The following is a 16964-nucleotide window of genomic DNA, read 5'->3' as shown; positions in this document are numbered from 1 at the left end:
AGAGTACCAAATACCGAATATCGTTGTTTAGTTTTTCATTAGTTTTTGCAGATGAACACCCTCCAGATTAGTGTTGTCACGGTACCAAAATTGGGACCCACTGTACGATACCAATGAAAATATCATGGTTTTGAGTAGTATCACGATACCACAGCGAAAATGAGGCAAATGTGCCTTTTGTCATTTATAAAAAGATAAATCACTTTTCTATAATACATCAATGATATTTCAATGGAATAAATTACTTACTGACTTATTCATACTTCAAAAACAGCATCAATAAGTGATGAACATAGGGGGGATCAAAATAAAATAAATAAATAAAATAAGAATCAACCAGCCACCCTCCTCCCCTGACAAGTCCCTTCATAAGTAAAGAACAGTCCCTAAAGTGCGGTGAGGTTTGTGGACCGTGAACGGCTCGTTTCTCCTCTGACACATCACGTACGGTCTGTGTTCGGCTGGCTCGGTTGTTCAGGTACTTCTGGGCAGTCATGACGCCAAGAAGAGGATATTATTGGAGCCGACTACTCCGTCGCCGGTAAGCCGATGGCCACCGTAATTGACAGGAATGCATTACTGTCTGTGTCTGTGACCCCCATTCAACCCACAACCGGTGGGATTCGCCTTTCGTTCCTGCTGGTGGTTGAAATCTGTAGGCTGCTCGCACAGCGTGCTGAATGATTTAAGCCTGTTTTGCTCGCTCAAAACTATTTTTCGTCGCAAACGCGAGTGCGATGACGGACGGATCGCCACACTGCCGACACGCCACACTGTTTGATTGCGTTATCAAAACACGCCACTGTTATTCAACCTTGCTTTTAACTTATTCCACCGAAGACCGAATGTGTGTTTTCTTGCAATATTCGGCCGAATATATTCGGTTACAGAATATTAAAATAATTTAACAGTTCAATATTTTGAGAAATACGCTAATTCTTTTTCTTTCTGAGAGTTTTTAGGTTTTCCTTTCATTCATTGAAACTGTAAACAAAAGTTCTCAAATGTTCATTATCGTCTAAACACAAGAGGTCATACAAGAACTTTGCCTAAATAAAATACTACTTTTAAAAAGTACATTCGCTGCCAGCTTCAGGTACTTGGTTGGTACCAAGAAAGCACTAATTTAATTATCTAATCAATAAAGGTTTAAAAAAGGTGCAAACAGAAAACAATTAATTCAGTGTCTGATGCTGTCGGGCTCACTGATGTACTTCAGTTCCCACAATGGTCAAATATAACCACATATAGTTTAATAAAAAGCCCTCAGTATGAGTGTTGGGCAAAATCTGAAAATCTGGTATAAACTGTGCAACTGCTCCCTGTATACATGATCATGTCATTCAACTCTGCCATGTTAAGATTTTTAAATGTCAGACTCTGACCATATACTCATTATAATACAAACCAATAAGGGAGACCCAAGTTGTACCTGTTGTTGCGATGACGATGATGGGGACCTGGGTGCTGGTGAGTCGTCTCCGCTGTCATCTTCCTCTGAGATCCTGAACTCAAGATCCTCTGTGTACCTCTTCCTCTTCACCTGACGACTGGAGCGACGCTTCTGTTGGACAGAGGAAGTGACATCAGCTGGCATCAGCTGGAGTTTTGTGACCCTCCCAGCTCAGTAACTGGTAACTGACTTGTTACCATGCTCCTTTCACTTAATTCATTAAAATTAATGGTAAAGCAAAGACAATGCCCCTCCAAAAAAGGATGATGTGGCAACAGACAAAAAACACCATACTGTATATTACACTATATCAAATCAGAGATGGAGAGAGGAAACTACAGGGCTGTGTGTGCTTATCATTCACCATGCTGTCCTCTTCTAACAAACAGACTTCATTTTCATTATTCATTATTCTGTTCCATATGGTCCAGCATGTTATCCATATTGACTTCACCCAATTTGTTGGGCTCAAACGCTGCCAAAAAATAAGGATGTGTAAAGAACTACTGAAGTGAACAGACTAAAGAGGACATACTGTTGCTGAGGTGCTCTCCTGTTTGAAGGAGAGCCACGACTCTTTATGCAGCTAATAGCCAGATGCTACTCTGTTTACATGGCCCACATAATTACATTTGCACATAAAAAAATTGATCTGTTTGAGGAGGGATACAGTGGAGTTCTGCTTGTTCCTTTGAAGAGCACCTTCCATAGCAAACAGGGAAAAAATGGATTTTACATTTTATTTGAAATACAAATACAAAAAATGTGTATGCAGCAGCTGAGAAGTTGCTGACAGTGCATCATGTGAACTTGGCAGAGGGGCCTGTCTGCTTGGTCTGTCAACAAGGCTGGTTTACAACACAAACAGTAGATGTCAACTGGCTCAGCGCCTTCTATCTCTACAGGCTGTGACACAGGGATGTGCAAAGGTTTCACGGCCTCCCATTTTTTTTTGCTGGGTTTCCTGGAACCACACAGCAATCCAATATTAACTGGTCCTTTGAATACTTTGTGGAGTTTTTATAGGCGCCTGGAAAGTTGAAACAAGCTTCAAAACTGCTGCATTCCGCGTATGCATCTCCCACCTGTACGCCATCATCATCGTCATCTTCAGGAGCTGAGGGGGGTGCAGATTTCACCTCCACGTCATCGCTGACTGACGGCTCTCTCTTCCTCTTGGAATCCTTCTTAGCAGCGCTAGCCCCACCCTCAGACTCGACCTTCTTACTGCTGAGGAAAGAGAAGAAAAAAAACTTTTCATTCACTAAAGAACAAACAATTGGCTAAAAACAACAAAAGATCATTCCTCAAAGTGTTACCTCTTCTACGGGCTACAAGGCATTGTGGTGTGTGTGTGTGTGTGTGTGTGTGTGTGTGNGAGGGAGGGAAAGAGAGAGACAGGCAGACAGACAGAGAGAGGGACAGAGGAGAGAGAGAGGCCCCAGAAAGAGGAGGGGGGAGGGGTTGAAAGGCCCCCAGGCTTCCTCTAATCTCTGGCATGGAAAGCAAGAGGAGCTGGCTCCATCTGCGAGTGAGTGTGCATACACACCACAGAGGAAGGCGAGAGGACACTCAGCACCACTCTTAAGTCTCTCACACAGTACTCAGTTACTTCAGACATAATGCTGCAAAGGCAACTTACAAAATACTGGTTTTCTAATACCAATACACAGTTGTATACCAAAGCCATAATTAGGGTTAGGACATTTATTTGCATTCAAATCCAGGATGGAATCTACTTATGGAATCTGGATCCTTTCAAATCCACTTATAAAATCTATTTAGGTTTAGCTTTCAGCATTTTCAAGTAACTCAACCCGTAGTTACAATCTGAAAATGAGAAGAGTAGTAGGATGAAATGTTGATCAAACATATACCACAATAAGAAAAGTGTAGCCTGCTAACTTTTATACGCCTTGTTTTTGGCTGCTTCTTTCTCCAAATACTGAACTAATACGAATTCACAACTACTGAGTTGATAAAATTTAAATCTCAAATAGGGAGTGCTGCCCTGGGTCAAGAAACTAGGTGTTGGTGATCGTAAAAAATCAGATGCTCTCCAAGGATATACTAAGTAGTTGTGTAAGGATAACAAACAATGACTGTCCAGCGTACGTAATGTAGATGTCCATGGTATAGGCTGGCAATCTGAAAGGCATCAGAAGAACTGTGATTGTGAGTAAAAAATCCTTTATTGAAACAGGGTGGTGGATGGTGAATAGTAAGACCAGAGGACAAGGTGGAACTGTAACTGAAAGTAACACAAATATAAGGTGGTCAAGGCTATAGAAAAAAGATTCAGTCGTTGCTAAGCAAATATGGGAGCATTACGGGAGCATTATCCGTTGCTGGAGGAATTAGACCTGGCTATAAAGTATTGGCTTTATATGACGCGAACCAGTCCTGAAGCGAACGTGGGTGTCTTCGTCATCATCTGTTTCCACCCTTCCGGACTAAGGGCGCATTAACACCAGCTTAGTCCAAGAGACTCGGTTCGATTGGGCAGGGAATGCAAAAGAATTTCACACCTTCATTTGGTTTGGTTCACTTTCACACTGCACTTTTTAAAGTGGACTAAACCACCTGCATAAACCTCACGCAGTTACAACAGCTGCTTGTTTGGGGGCTGTATTGCCCGAAACGACCACTGATCAGGAAGAACAAAACCATGAGGAAGAAGAAAACCGGGCTCATCAATTGGCCAGGACCGAAAATGGAAATACATTGTGGGTAGCCACAATCAACTGTGATATATAGTCCTCTTACCATGTATTTATAAGCGCATGTACCTCCTCATTACTCCACATTTGCCCACGAGACATTTTCCAACTTCTTCTTTTTTTTTTACATCTGCTTCACCTGGTTCCCGCTGTTGGCTTTGTTTTGTTTCTACCCAAAATGCACTGCACTCTACTTCACTTCCTCTCTTTGGTTCACTTCCTGTCTTTGGTCTGCTGGATAGTCCGTTTGCATTTCCCACTGTAAGTGATCCGCACCAGGGTTCGCTTGTTTGGTCTGCACCAGAGTTTGAATGAGCGTTCAGACCACTCCAAATGAACCAAACTATCCTTGGAAGCAGACCAGGGTTCGTTTAAAGCGAACCAAAAAGCACCAGTGTGAATGCGTCCTAAAACGCAGCCCCAGAGTTTTCAAACTAAAACGTGGTCAGCAGTGTTTTTTAAGGTACGGTTCCAAAACGCTTGAGTAGTGTGGACGCTCGCCATAAATGTAGCAATAGCTATGCATCTGAAACACGAAAACATATTAATGTGGATGTAGCCTGAAACTTTTATATTTGTTATAACATTGAAAACATGAAAAAACCCTGAACCAAATCCTTAGCTGAAGTTATGGAAAGCCCCAGGTTGTGCATTGTCATTCAGCGGTGAGAGTGGGGTTACATAGGAATGTTCATTTTTCTTCAAACAATTTTTAGTCAATCACATGCTGGCTTGCAGAGGAGCACATTAACAAGACAACATTTAAGTTTCAAATCGGCCTTTGATTCCCTATGAGTTACTTGTGGAATTAACATTGATTAGCTACAGCTGTAATTTGATGAGGAGGTTTGTCACTTCAACAGGCCAAAACGCTGGCCATCACTGTACAAAAATAAAAGGAGAAGCCTGCCACCTGACTATCTTCTGCACTGGCCTTTGCTAATGACAAAAAAGCGAGAAGAGATAAAAGGTTTCATAACAGATTTGTTAGCATTGGAGCTTTGCAAATCCGGTATATTGCAAACCTGGAACCGGATCCATAATGGAACACACTATCTCAACCCAACTGTACTCTTTAGTTAAAACACTGCAGTTTTACCAACATACAGTTATACATTTAGGTCATGAGGACATGATGATTTGCTCCTCTAACGTACTATAAAATACAAGGCACAGAATGTACAAGAGTGTGTGTGCTGTGTCTTTCATAGTCTGAGCCTGTGTGTTGCCTCTGCGCCCATGTTGCCCTCTGCAGTACTGTATGCCTGGATCTCTCTATCCTACTCTGTGCCTAAATCGCTCACCCTCTCTCCTACTCTGTGCCTCTCTCTCCTTCCTCCCCTCTCTCTCTCTCTCTCTCTCCCTGTCTCTCGCCCCCTCTGTCCCTGGGGCCCTTCTCCTTTCATCCTCACGCCAAAAGCAATCACCATCTCCGTGGTAACGGCTGGTCATGTGACCTGCACCTGTTCCTCTGGCTGGTCGCCACACGCTGGAGCCATCTGGCCACACACATACACGCACACATGCACGCACACACACTTCTCCACTTGGCTGCCTTCTCCCCTCTCTTCCTCCTAGTGTCTTCATGGCCTCACTTCTCTCCTAGAGCCCTTCATCACCTCCGCAACTCTTCCTGCTCTGTCCGTCTCTTCAGTCCTCTTCGTCTGCTGCTTCAACTATACAACTCTCATCTCATTTACTTTATTAGTATTTTTTTTGTCAAATTAAGTTGTCCCAAAATGCTTTAGCTGTTTGAATAAATCAACTTGTGCCACAATAAACTCCTAACAAGTTCACTGCACCTCATCAAAATACTTTCAAAACACTGCTTCTGTGTAGTGGTATCATACTATTCTACTCATTATGACAGAGGCAGCAAATACTTCCAAATTTTTGGGGGAAAAAATGAGTATTTTGGAACATACTGAATGTATGGCTGGGCAAGAAGTTTAGTGGGGTTTCTTTTCTGCTGTGTTAGTTCTTGGAATAATAAATTAAAGTGTATTGTTATCACTGTACGCCTTGAAACTACACCTGACACTAGTCTAGAGTGGATGAGTAATTAGAGCAAGGTATTATTTATTTCATAATAACATGTACCAAATGACAGTGTGACAATGCGTCAATGTGGGAGGTGCCGCTCGCAGTGATGAACCTATAGAGAATTATCACTTTAATTCTGAAGCTCCTCTCGGCCGTACTCAGCTTTATACCCTTTTTCGCCAAAAAAAAAAGGTCGATTAACTCCTTTTTAACTGCCAGCAGACCAGAACCATGTAACCAAGTATGCCTTTGATGGTGCCGTTATTTTTTTTTTTTTTTTTTTTTTTTACACTGGTGTGTAAACTTAGATGTTCACACACATCAGACAACAGGTTAGTAGACAGTTAAACTGTGGAGGCTAGTGAATATGTTTCGGTAGTTACTTCTTTTTTAAATGTCTTAGTAAGAACCAATTTAGAATGGTGTTTGAACACTGTTTGGGCAGAGATAGATGGAATTTGTGGCATCGGGGCATCAAATTAGCACATCCACTTTGGTGTCATGTTTCCATCACTGCTTATCAGAGCTGATTGGAGCTAGAGCCAACGAATAACATGACTACTGCAGAGTAATTTGTCCCGGGAGTGAATGCCAATTGTAACCTTTCCCACTAAAGACAAAAGCCAGATGTTAGTGTTTTAGTGGGTTTATTGTCCAGTGGGAAAGGGGCTTTGTAGAGAGATTCAGCTCACTGTGCAGTAACTTCGTCTATATGTTTAGCAGACTATCTAGCAAATATAGTGGAGCATTTAGCAAAGCCAGATATTTCCCTCAGGAGTTGGTAGAGACCCAAACCACAGAGTATATACTGGACTTGCATTCATCAAGTGGCCAAACAGGACTAACAGTGAAAGATAATGTTGCTCCATGCTGAATGTGTAAAAAAATAACCTTTGCCAGCAAGTTCGCCATTTCAACTTAAAAGGTGATGATGTCAGAGGTTGGACTGAACTGTGTGTATGACTGTTTTAATGAGACACAAATAAGTCTAATAAACAGTATATCACTACAGCTTTCACTACTGTTGATGTGCGGAGCAGCCATCTTGGATATTGAGGTCAGTTCCTCTGACTTTTCAAGTCGGAAATCCGACTTCAGGGGACGTTCCAGTTGAAATCAAGTTGAACTCTGAAATTCCGACTTCCCAGTGCAAATGGAACACACTACTATAGCCTGGCACTCACACATGGTGACCAGCTGCGGTGCGCTGTGTGTGTTTCTGTGTGTAAGTGTGTGTGTGTGTGTGTGTGTGTGAGGGGGGGGGGGTGTTGAGATGCTGCTTTCAGATCGGGGGAGGGTGGATAAAGGCAAGACAGGAAGCAGAGCAGCGGGGTAAAATATGGGGAGAGAGAGGAGAAGAAGTGAAGAGGAAGACACACACACACACACACACACACACACAAAAAAAAACGGGGAAGGGTGGAGTGTAAAGGACACCTGCTGCCGTGATGAGTCATACCAATGAACCCCAGTGCACACACTCGACCCATGGCAACAAAAACCAACACCAGTGGCCAGAAGGCAAACACACACACGCACACACTTCTGTGTTCAAAAAGTGCTGTATTTGCACACACGTCTGCAGACACGCACAAAGCAAGGTGCCTGCATGCATGTCTGACTTGTTTGTGTGTACTGCAAACAAATCACCCCTACACACACACACACACACACACACACACACACACTGAGGGAAGGGTGTGGCAGCTGAGAGCTAGGTTATTTATAGATGTACTTCCTCTGAGAGAGGTAGACAGAGAGAGAGGGAGCACGAGTGAGAGAGCAAAGGAAAAGAGGGATGGGGAGAGAAAGCAAGGTCAAAGGAGAGGAGTGAGCTGACTGGACTAGTAAACCACATGATTCTCTGTAACAAACACACACACACACACACACACACACACACACCTTCCTAGACAGCTGAAACTAATAGTGCTGAATGCATCTGAGGTTTCCATTTACTGTCTCTTTATTATTATCAAGTTTGCCTGTACAAACTATTGTTGCCATACACGATAACGCATATTTTAAAAAGGTGCTGTATGCGACATTTAGAGCATTAATATGTAAAGATATATTGGAGTAATGACATCCTGGGCAGAGAATGAATTTGCGCTTCCTCAGTGTGTGTTGTAATCCCAGCTTCTGTTGTAGGTAGTCCGGCTGCACATGCACAGAAGTCCCTTTGTCTGCATCCCACTGGCTAGCTTATTGCCCCTGTACTGCATTTGGTGGTTACCACTGATAACGCCATTCCAGACCAACAGTGACAGTAAGGTTAATGTCACTGAGTAACAACACCCACTATCCAGTCCCCACCTTTGGGCAACCAAAGCAGGTCCGGAGGGAAGTTAAAACTCGTTTTACTTTATGGTAATGAGCTCCTGCAAGTCTTCCTTGTTATTTCTGTTTTCATTGACCAAACATAACTTTCTGGAGTCCAACTATGAGCTTTTTGACTGGACAACAGCAAGCAGCAACTACTCTGCTTTCAAGCCAGTAGTCCGCTTTGCGGCTCCTTTAAATTGACAAGCACGATTGAACATTCAACCAAAGCTGCCACAAATATTTTTGACAATCACGCTTCTTGGGTGTCCGCAAGAGACTTTGCCTCTTTGAAAGCTTCTGGTTTGAACGTACAGTTATCCCTTTATACAGAGAGATCACGGTACAGGGCCACTGCGAAGTCCCTTCATTATGCCACCTTTTCATTTTTACACAGTAGTAAACAACAGTGATAACATGTCGCTCCAGTGAGTGATGTTAGACTGCATGTCGGCACGCTGGAAGCAAAAGAGGTGTGACTGGCATGACATGTAACACAACAGCACTGGCTTCTAGTGCGACAAACACACATTAGCAGCACTTACTAACCAATAACAATGGCATAACATAGCAATAACAATCATTTACCATCTACATAGCAGCTGATCTTATCCTCTGCTCTGAGGGCAAGGAGCTCCCAGACCTCCTTGTTTTTCCAATTTGTGGACATTTTTGGTGGCTGTCCTTTTTCTTTGAGTTAGCTGCTATTTGCTAACAGCTACTTTCTAAATACTTTCTAAAGACATAACACATAGTCAAAACATCACCCCTGGGCCACCCGTGATCCCATTGTGCCATATGTCCCATTTATAAAGACATTACTTCAGCACTGTTACTACCTCCACTGCTAGCTTAAAGGTGAGACAACTCTGCCCACCCATTCTGCGAATGTACCTTTTATACAGAACTATTAGGCCTTGTAACAGTGAAATTCCCATCTTGAAGAGGCATTATAAAAGGGGCTATAAATATGCTCTGAAATGTGGCACACAGCCCCTTTCAGCCTTTGAACCCATGAAAACTTACACTGTATCTGTGCTGGAATCAATGAAACATAATTTCTTGTGATAGCAGTATCTCCCAGTGTCGATTACAAACATGAATCCATAAATCAGATTAGAAGAAATCATAAAAATATACATTCTAACTTCATATTTTGCCTCAATTGTCAATATCAGTGCCAACACCAACTTTCGACTTGATGGTACAATAACTTATTCTGAAAGTGCCTAGCCAATATGACATGACTCTAAGTAACAATGCCACAAACTTGTAAATAAAAGGAAGTGAAACCTGAAGAACAGCCTGTGCTCAGATGGTTAACAGTACAGCCCAACACCCTGGTTACAACAATCCAGTAAAAGCTTCAATCTGCCCTGTAGTGTTCATACATAAATGCAAATATACTGAGCAGAAAAAAAAACCCATCATAGCACGGTATGGGCCACATGAAAAACTGGAGCTTTGGGGCTTAATTCTCCACCCACTGGTGGAAATCTCACACAAATTCCCCAAAAATGCAATGGAACATATGTGCTAATGGCCCCTGAAGAGGATTTTCTCTGCACAAGTGAGAAGTTCCTTTTAGAGCTTTAACACATTTAAAGTCAAGCATGTATTCTGCACCTCTGATGCCAAAAAAGTTGGGACGTTGTGTAAAACATAAATAAAAACAGAATACAAAGATCTGTAAATTCTTTTTGACCTATGTTTAATTGATTACAATCCAAAGACAAGATATCTTATGTTCAAACTGATAACTGCTGTGTTACATCACCTTTTCTTTCAACAGCACTCAGTAAGTGTTTGGGAACTGAGGACACTAAATGCTGAAGTTTTGAAAAAAAAAATTAAATTTCTTTCTGAAGATTCACAAATGGGCAACCCTCAAATCTTTAAGATTTAAAGGCTGTGTGGAAGAATGGGCCAAAGCACCTTCTGAACACTGTGAGAGATTAGTTTCTTCATATAGGGAGCACCCTGAAGCTGGCATAGCAAACACAGGCTTCTCCTGGTATTAAATACATTTCAGTTTGTATGATTATATATATATATATATATATATATATATATATATATATATATATATATATATNCATGTGGATAGCTGCATAGGAAAAGTGTGTAATGGACAAAAATTGACCTGTTGAATACTTTTTTCCCCCCACTGTATGCTGAAAAGGATTTGCGAGTCATTGCTTCTGTTTTTTATTTATGCTCCACACAGCCCCTAAACTTTTTGCGTTGGGGTTGCAATACGTCAGAAAGGGTAAACAGGAACAATTCTTCTGAAGGAAAATGACCCAGAATCAAGGCAACAGCTAGCTGCATAAAATTTTTTTAAAGCCTTGAAATCATATGTCACTAAAAACAAAAACTTACAGTTACAGACCTACAGACGTACGGCCTGACTTTCCTATGAGGGGTGAACCATGACTAAAGAGTTTGAATTTCAAGCTAAACTTTATTGAAAAATATGGAAACTTTATGTGCATATGGGCAAAAGACAACATGGTACATCAGAAGAAAAAACACCACAATTCTCAGCCCTTGGCATAATTGAGAAAGACAGACAGACAGAAAGGAAGAGGGAGGATGGGGAGGGCGGTGGTGAGGAAAAGATGAAAGGATACGCTCCTCTCCAGCAGGAAGAGGTGGGATTGGAGGGAGGAGAAAGGAGAAGAATGAATAAAAGAGAAGATAGTTGGGTGATTGCAGCAGTCCACCATTTTAGAGTAGCAGTGAATGGCCGGCAGCCATTATTATGCTAAATTAACCTGGGAGCTCCAGGCCGCCACTCAAGATGGAGGAAAGCCTGACAACAGATAAGAGCTAGTTTACTAACACACTCACATGAGGGGCTGAGAATGGACTCCCCCACCCCCACATTTCCTCTGCCCTCACACATGCGCATGCACACACACACACAAACACACACACACACACACACACACACTCATAGTTGTGGCTGTGGAGTGGTCAGCGGCACGGCCTTCATTATAATTAGACGCCATTTTCTGCCACAAAGATTACCAGCAACCCCTCCCCCAACACATGCATGCACACACACATAACACGCCTGTCCCCTCACTGCTGCACACACACTCCCCCTATTCCCCGCCTCTGACTCTTTTCCAGTGGGCGATGCATGCATACGCAAACACACACACACCTCCCCCAGCGCTGACCCCTGCCTGCTGCTTTGGCCCTCCCTCATCCTTGGGATAAAAGGGGCCGAGAGGAAAGAGAGAGGGAGGGGAGAGAGACTGAAGGCTGGGACACGGAGAGAGGGAGAGAGATGGGGGCTGCCTGACACATTCCTCAGTCCGATCAAGTTTCCACCTTCTCAATGAAACCACATCTGACTCTCTCATACACAAACGCTTTCAACTCTCTTTGCCTCTTTCTATCCCTCACTCTGATCTGACAGAGAGCATCCATGTCAAGAGAGATCACACACTGTAATAAAAGAGAAGGACTGGGATAAATGTTGCCCAAAAAGTGAGAAGAAAGACATGATAAAGCCAGAGAGGAAGAGTGAGAAAAGGCCGTGATAAGACCTGTGTAAACAAAGTGAACCAAAGCTGGTATCGACACACACTGATAAGTGCCAGAAATTTGATCTAGCTAATCTATATCCTGCCCAGGAAGTTTAAATTCAACTGATCACACTCTTTGCACGGTCACATGCTTGGTATGGAAAATAAGCAAAAATGGCTACATGGAGGAGAGGGTGTTGCGCAGCCAAAATCTGACAGGATAAAGCTAGCAATCTGTATTTTTCTTGTCATCAACAAATCCCATAAAAAGACAAAAACCAACAATGTGAATCCAAAGCCTGATACGTCTTATTCCTCTGTGCCACTGGGCTCCATTGTTGTCCAAAAACTATTACAAACACATCATCACTGTTGCCCACTTGGCTGCTGTTTAGTAAAAGTTACACAGTCTCACTTAATGCCTCCTTAGTGCCATCTACAGAAACTAACACAGAAAATTGGGAATTACATGTCACAGTGCAGGACACACAGGTCATCTCCGGGTTGTAAAGATGTGTGCAACAACACTCCAGCAATGAGCCTGTAGCAGCAGGGATCGAACTGTACACAGTAGTCCTGGCTTGGTATGAGTTTGGTACAATGGAAAAATACACAAATGCATAAGTATATATTTTCATTTATTTTGAACATAGGATAGTGCAAGTGTTAAAGCCAGGCAATGCTCTTGTTTGCTCATGTGCTGTTTTGAGTTTGAGTGGTTTTATCTCTGTGGCTGGAAACATGGGGTTGATTGGGCGCAGACCTGGAGAGATTTGAACAATTTCTGGTTTTGATGTCGTTACTCAAAAAGCCTTTTGAACTTTTTGGATGCAATTGTTATGTAGGTATCTTGTATCTATATTCTACTTGTTAACAGCTGTTAACACAATTGTTTTTACAGAGTCACAACATTGATTTAAAAAACACAAGATGTCAAAAGTTACATCTGTCCCCACGTGCAGGAGTGATAATAACAGCAAATGGGATTTGGGAAGCATTTTATCAAACATAATTTGACATCCACAACTGTGAACAAATATGTGTCTAAAGCCCTTCTCATGTCAGCGGACACAACACATTTTTTCTGGTGGCGCAAAATAAAACATTTTTCAGCACTGCTGCTGGAAAAAATACTAGGGGAAACACTGTTATCACCCCGCTGATCAGCATATCTGGGTGATGCCGCTGAATGTGAGTTAGCGGTTTCCAGTCACAGACCCTACAATGGTGGAGCAACGCCGACACACATCCTCGTCTTAAACACAACTCTCTTTTTTGACCAGGAACCCGCAGGTGGGTCCTCCAGTTTCTTTGTTTCATTTGTGCACGCCAGAGTGTGACTGACTCACACTATGATCTGCCTGAGTGCTAACATTAGCATGTGTTGCAACACTAAATGGCTAAACTTGTGCTTGTTAACCTAGGGTCCACATCACACACATCAATCTACATTATGTGCATTCTGCATGTGGCTGCATGCACTGAACCTCCGTACTGTAACAGTTCGATACAAATACATCAAAAGATACTAAGCAGCAAAGATGAACAAAACTACATAATGAAAAACAAAACTTTCTCTCTTTTATAATGAAAAAAAGCTGCACATGTCATGTTTGAGTGATTTATTATGTATAATTATGTTTTCTGTTCTTAAAAAAAATGGCATTTCCAGTGGGTTACAGACAAAGTGCTGACTGAATAAGACTGAACAGCAAAACTGATTCGATACTAGGGTTAACCCTGTTGATCAGTATCTACAGAAGAAAATGTGATTGATCCTCAGATCTGTCTGTCTGTCTGTCTAGCAGTCCATACTCCACGCTTCACTTGGCCCTGTGATCACAAAGTCTCTCACACGCACACACACACTCTGTGGCAGTCGGGTGTTTCACAGCTCAGAGGTTGTGACCCCTTCAGTTCCCCCTGGTTGGTCACATGAGTGATGGCTATAGTGTGTGTGTCTCTCTTTGTGTACGTGCATGTGTTTATGTATATGCAGCCTCTTCTAGAAGTCCTTCAGTGAATAGACTGCACCACATAGTAATGTGTACAATTTCTTCTGAATATTCAGAGTAAGGGAAATTCAGTGTCAACAAAACATTAATTCTAACATTAAAGTCTAGTAAATAACCTGAAATGGTACAGAGATAAACTACCAGAGGCTAAAAAAGTTAAGGTTACAAAAAAACTGAAAGATAATGGCAATTTCAGAGTTATATAAAGTCCAATTTGAGGTTACAAGTAATGGGTTAACAACTTACAACTGTTTTGCAGTGATGAAGTAAATTATTTTTTCAAAGTTGATGCAAACAACTCCTACAGGTGTCCCAACATTTGTCAATTACCCACAACCCCTCTCTGTATAAAAGTAGTGTTGGAGCAGACTGTGTTAACTACACCCTCTGAAGCATAATTTGGACAATAATGCACTGCAGGAAGTGGTATATTGCTATTACAATGGCAAAAAACATAATTAGCAAAAGAAAGACAGACCTTTCACACCCTGAAAAGTGTAGGTCTTTCCTTTGGAGAACTTAAAAAAAGGCCCAGGTGTCAGGAGTAGTTTTCCACACCATCCAGAGGGACTTGGAAAATGTAGGAGACTCTGACCAGAAGAGGTCTGACAGACCTAAAGCCTCAACGGAATCAGAGGACAACTTTCTGAGAGTAAACAGCTGCTCACAGGACGACAGCTTAACGCTGGTCGAATTAGGGACGGCTCAGTTTCAACTATGAGGAGAAAACTTCTAGCTGCAGATTTGGAAGGCAGTTGGCAGTAAAAAAAAAAAAAAAAAAAAAAACCTCTGCTAAGAGGGTGAAATAAGACAGGGCCATGAAGCACCGCCAGTGGGCACTTTTGATGAGTGTCACTCAATACAAATCTTAGAGCCACACGCAATGTTTTCAATTGCAAAGGTTTCTCCATGGCCACCAGACCCTTTCGTCCGGCCGGCTTGTTTAGGCAAATTATACCATCCTGATCAGAGTGTATATACAAATATATGTATATACACATACTTCTGACAGCTGTTTGTTTTGTATCTATATTTTTGCTGCTCTGTATCCTTTCGCATTTTGATGGAGGGATTTGATGAAATCAGTAAGTTAGTGAGTGAGTAAGTTATTCCAAACTTACTGCTGCTCACACAATAGGAGCACAATAAAGGAGGTGGCCAGTATGTCCACTGAACCAAACAAGGGAGCTTTAGGGTGAATATGTTTTGGTCCAACCAATTTGGGACATGGACGAGGAGATGCAACGTTGGTATTCTCTCATGTTTGCCAACTATTTTGATGATCTGGTCAACCAGATCCTGCCCAATGTTGGTCACGCTGGGACACACAAACTCTAGTAGATGTGTCAGAGAGGCTTGCCATGACCACCTAATCACATTGCATGACAAAATATGATGGTGTCCGCAACATTTCTGTAGAGCCACACTTTCCAAACCTGAACTAAATGGGCTACCACAGCATATGGCTGAGTTATGCAGTACCCTCTGGTCCACGGCTGGTTGGTCAGTGGTTCATCCTACAGCAACATAATGAACCAAAACATACATCCACGCTTTGTCAGAACTACCTCAGAAGAAAAGAACAAGACAGCAGTCTAAAAATCATGGATCACTGTCTCCATGGTTAAACCACAGTTTGTTGTTAGGGGTTGAACTGGACAGAAGGGGGAAAGCAAAGCAATCTACAAGTGCAATGGGAAACCTTTGCAACAGTGTTGGGAAGAACTTTTCAAACACTATTTGATCTTTTTGTAGAAAGAATTGTGTTCAGCTGTTATCTATCTGCAAATGGTGGCTACTTTCCTTAGTAAAAAAATTGAATAAATCATGTTTCACAAAATGTTTCCATGATTTATCTTTTCATCTCCGATTGTTTATTTGCTCTATGCTTTTATTTCAGAGGAACAACAAAAACTGGAAAAATGGAAGTGTTCTTTGACCCATAGTGTATTTGCATCTGCTGGTATGGACAGGTTGTGGGCCTCTTGTTTGACCAATTCCTGTTTCATATAGTAAGTTTATGTGGAAAGCATCACACTTCAACCTAGTAGTTAATGGTGCTAATCATGAACTACTTTAGGACGTTTCCCTGGCAGCTTACACGCACGCACACACACATGCACACACAGTGACTAATGTAATGCTGTTCCTACCTGGTTTTCTTGGGGGTCTTGTTCTTGGGCGTGGAGCTCTTGGGTTTCTTCTCCTTGGGCTCCTTGGGCTCTTTGGGGGTCTTGGGTGTTTTGGGCGTCTTCGGGGTCTTGGGCTCCTTGCCCTCCTTGCCCTCTGCCTTCTCCTTTGGTTTCTTTTTTCGCTTTTTCTTCTCCTCCACCACTGGTGAACTTCCCTCTACATTTCCTGTGCCAGTAACCTGTTCACCCGCATCACTTCCTGTTCCGGGAAATTCTGACTTCATGGTTTCCTCTCCTCCAGCTCCTTCTCTTGCTGCCTTCTTCCCTCCCTCTTCTTCCTCTCCATCCACTACTTTAGCTTTCTTCTTCCTTTTCTTTTTTGGCTTGGTCTCCTGGTCGCTGGGCTGCTCTGTGCTGATAGGCTGGCCGGGGGCACCGGCGCCAACTGTCGGCCTGTCAGGAACCATCATTGAGGCATCGCCTGACGGGTCGGTGGGGGAATGCTGGGGGGTGGGGGAGAAAGTTATCAGTTAATTTGCGTTTTTCAGCAACTTTATGCTTAAATACATAAGATTCTTTTATAGAAAAAAACAAGACAGTAAAATTCAAATAAACCAAGTTCAGTCATCTTCCCCACGAATACACACAGCAGTAGTCACATGGCCTCAACAGAGAAACTTCTCACAACATTTGTGAACAAAAGCTGGAAACCAGTGTGTATGCTTACTTGCCAGATGTGG

General features: G+C 42.4%; 1 protein-coding gene across 2 annotated transcripts in view; it reads right to left on the bottom strand.

Annotated features, from left to right (window-relative positions):
• The window catches only part of chd7 (chromodomain helicase DNA binding protein 7), a 93328-nt gene that overhangs the window by 40628 nt on the left and 35736 nt on the right, over window positions 1-16964 (bottom strand). Inside the window, exons 4-6 of one of the 2 annotated variants that reach the window (XM_050033645.1) lie at window positions 16246-16727; window positions 2539-2683; window positions 1433-1564 (exon numbers count right to left, since the gene is read on the bottom strand). In XM_050033645.1, the coding sequence (XP_049889602.1) occupies window positions 1433-1564; window positions 2539-2683; window positions 16246-16727 (759 nt within the window). The remainder of the gene's footprint in view (window positions 1-1432; window positions 1565-2538; window positions 2684-16245; window positions 16728-16964) is intronic. The other variant, XM_050033646.1, reaches the window with a different exon arrangement.

This window comes from Epinephelus moara, chromosome 21, assembly GCF_006386435.1.
Source record: "Epinephelus moara isolate mb chromosome 21, YSFRI_EMoa_1.0, whole genome shotgun sequence".
Classification (NCBI taxonomy): domain Eukaryota; kingdom Metazoa; phylum Chordata; class Actinopteri; order Perciformes; family Serranidae; genus Epinephelus; species Epinephelus moara.
Note: the sequence above shows the minus strand (reverse complement) of the source record. Positions and strands in the feature narration are given on the sequence as shown.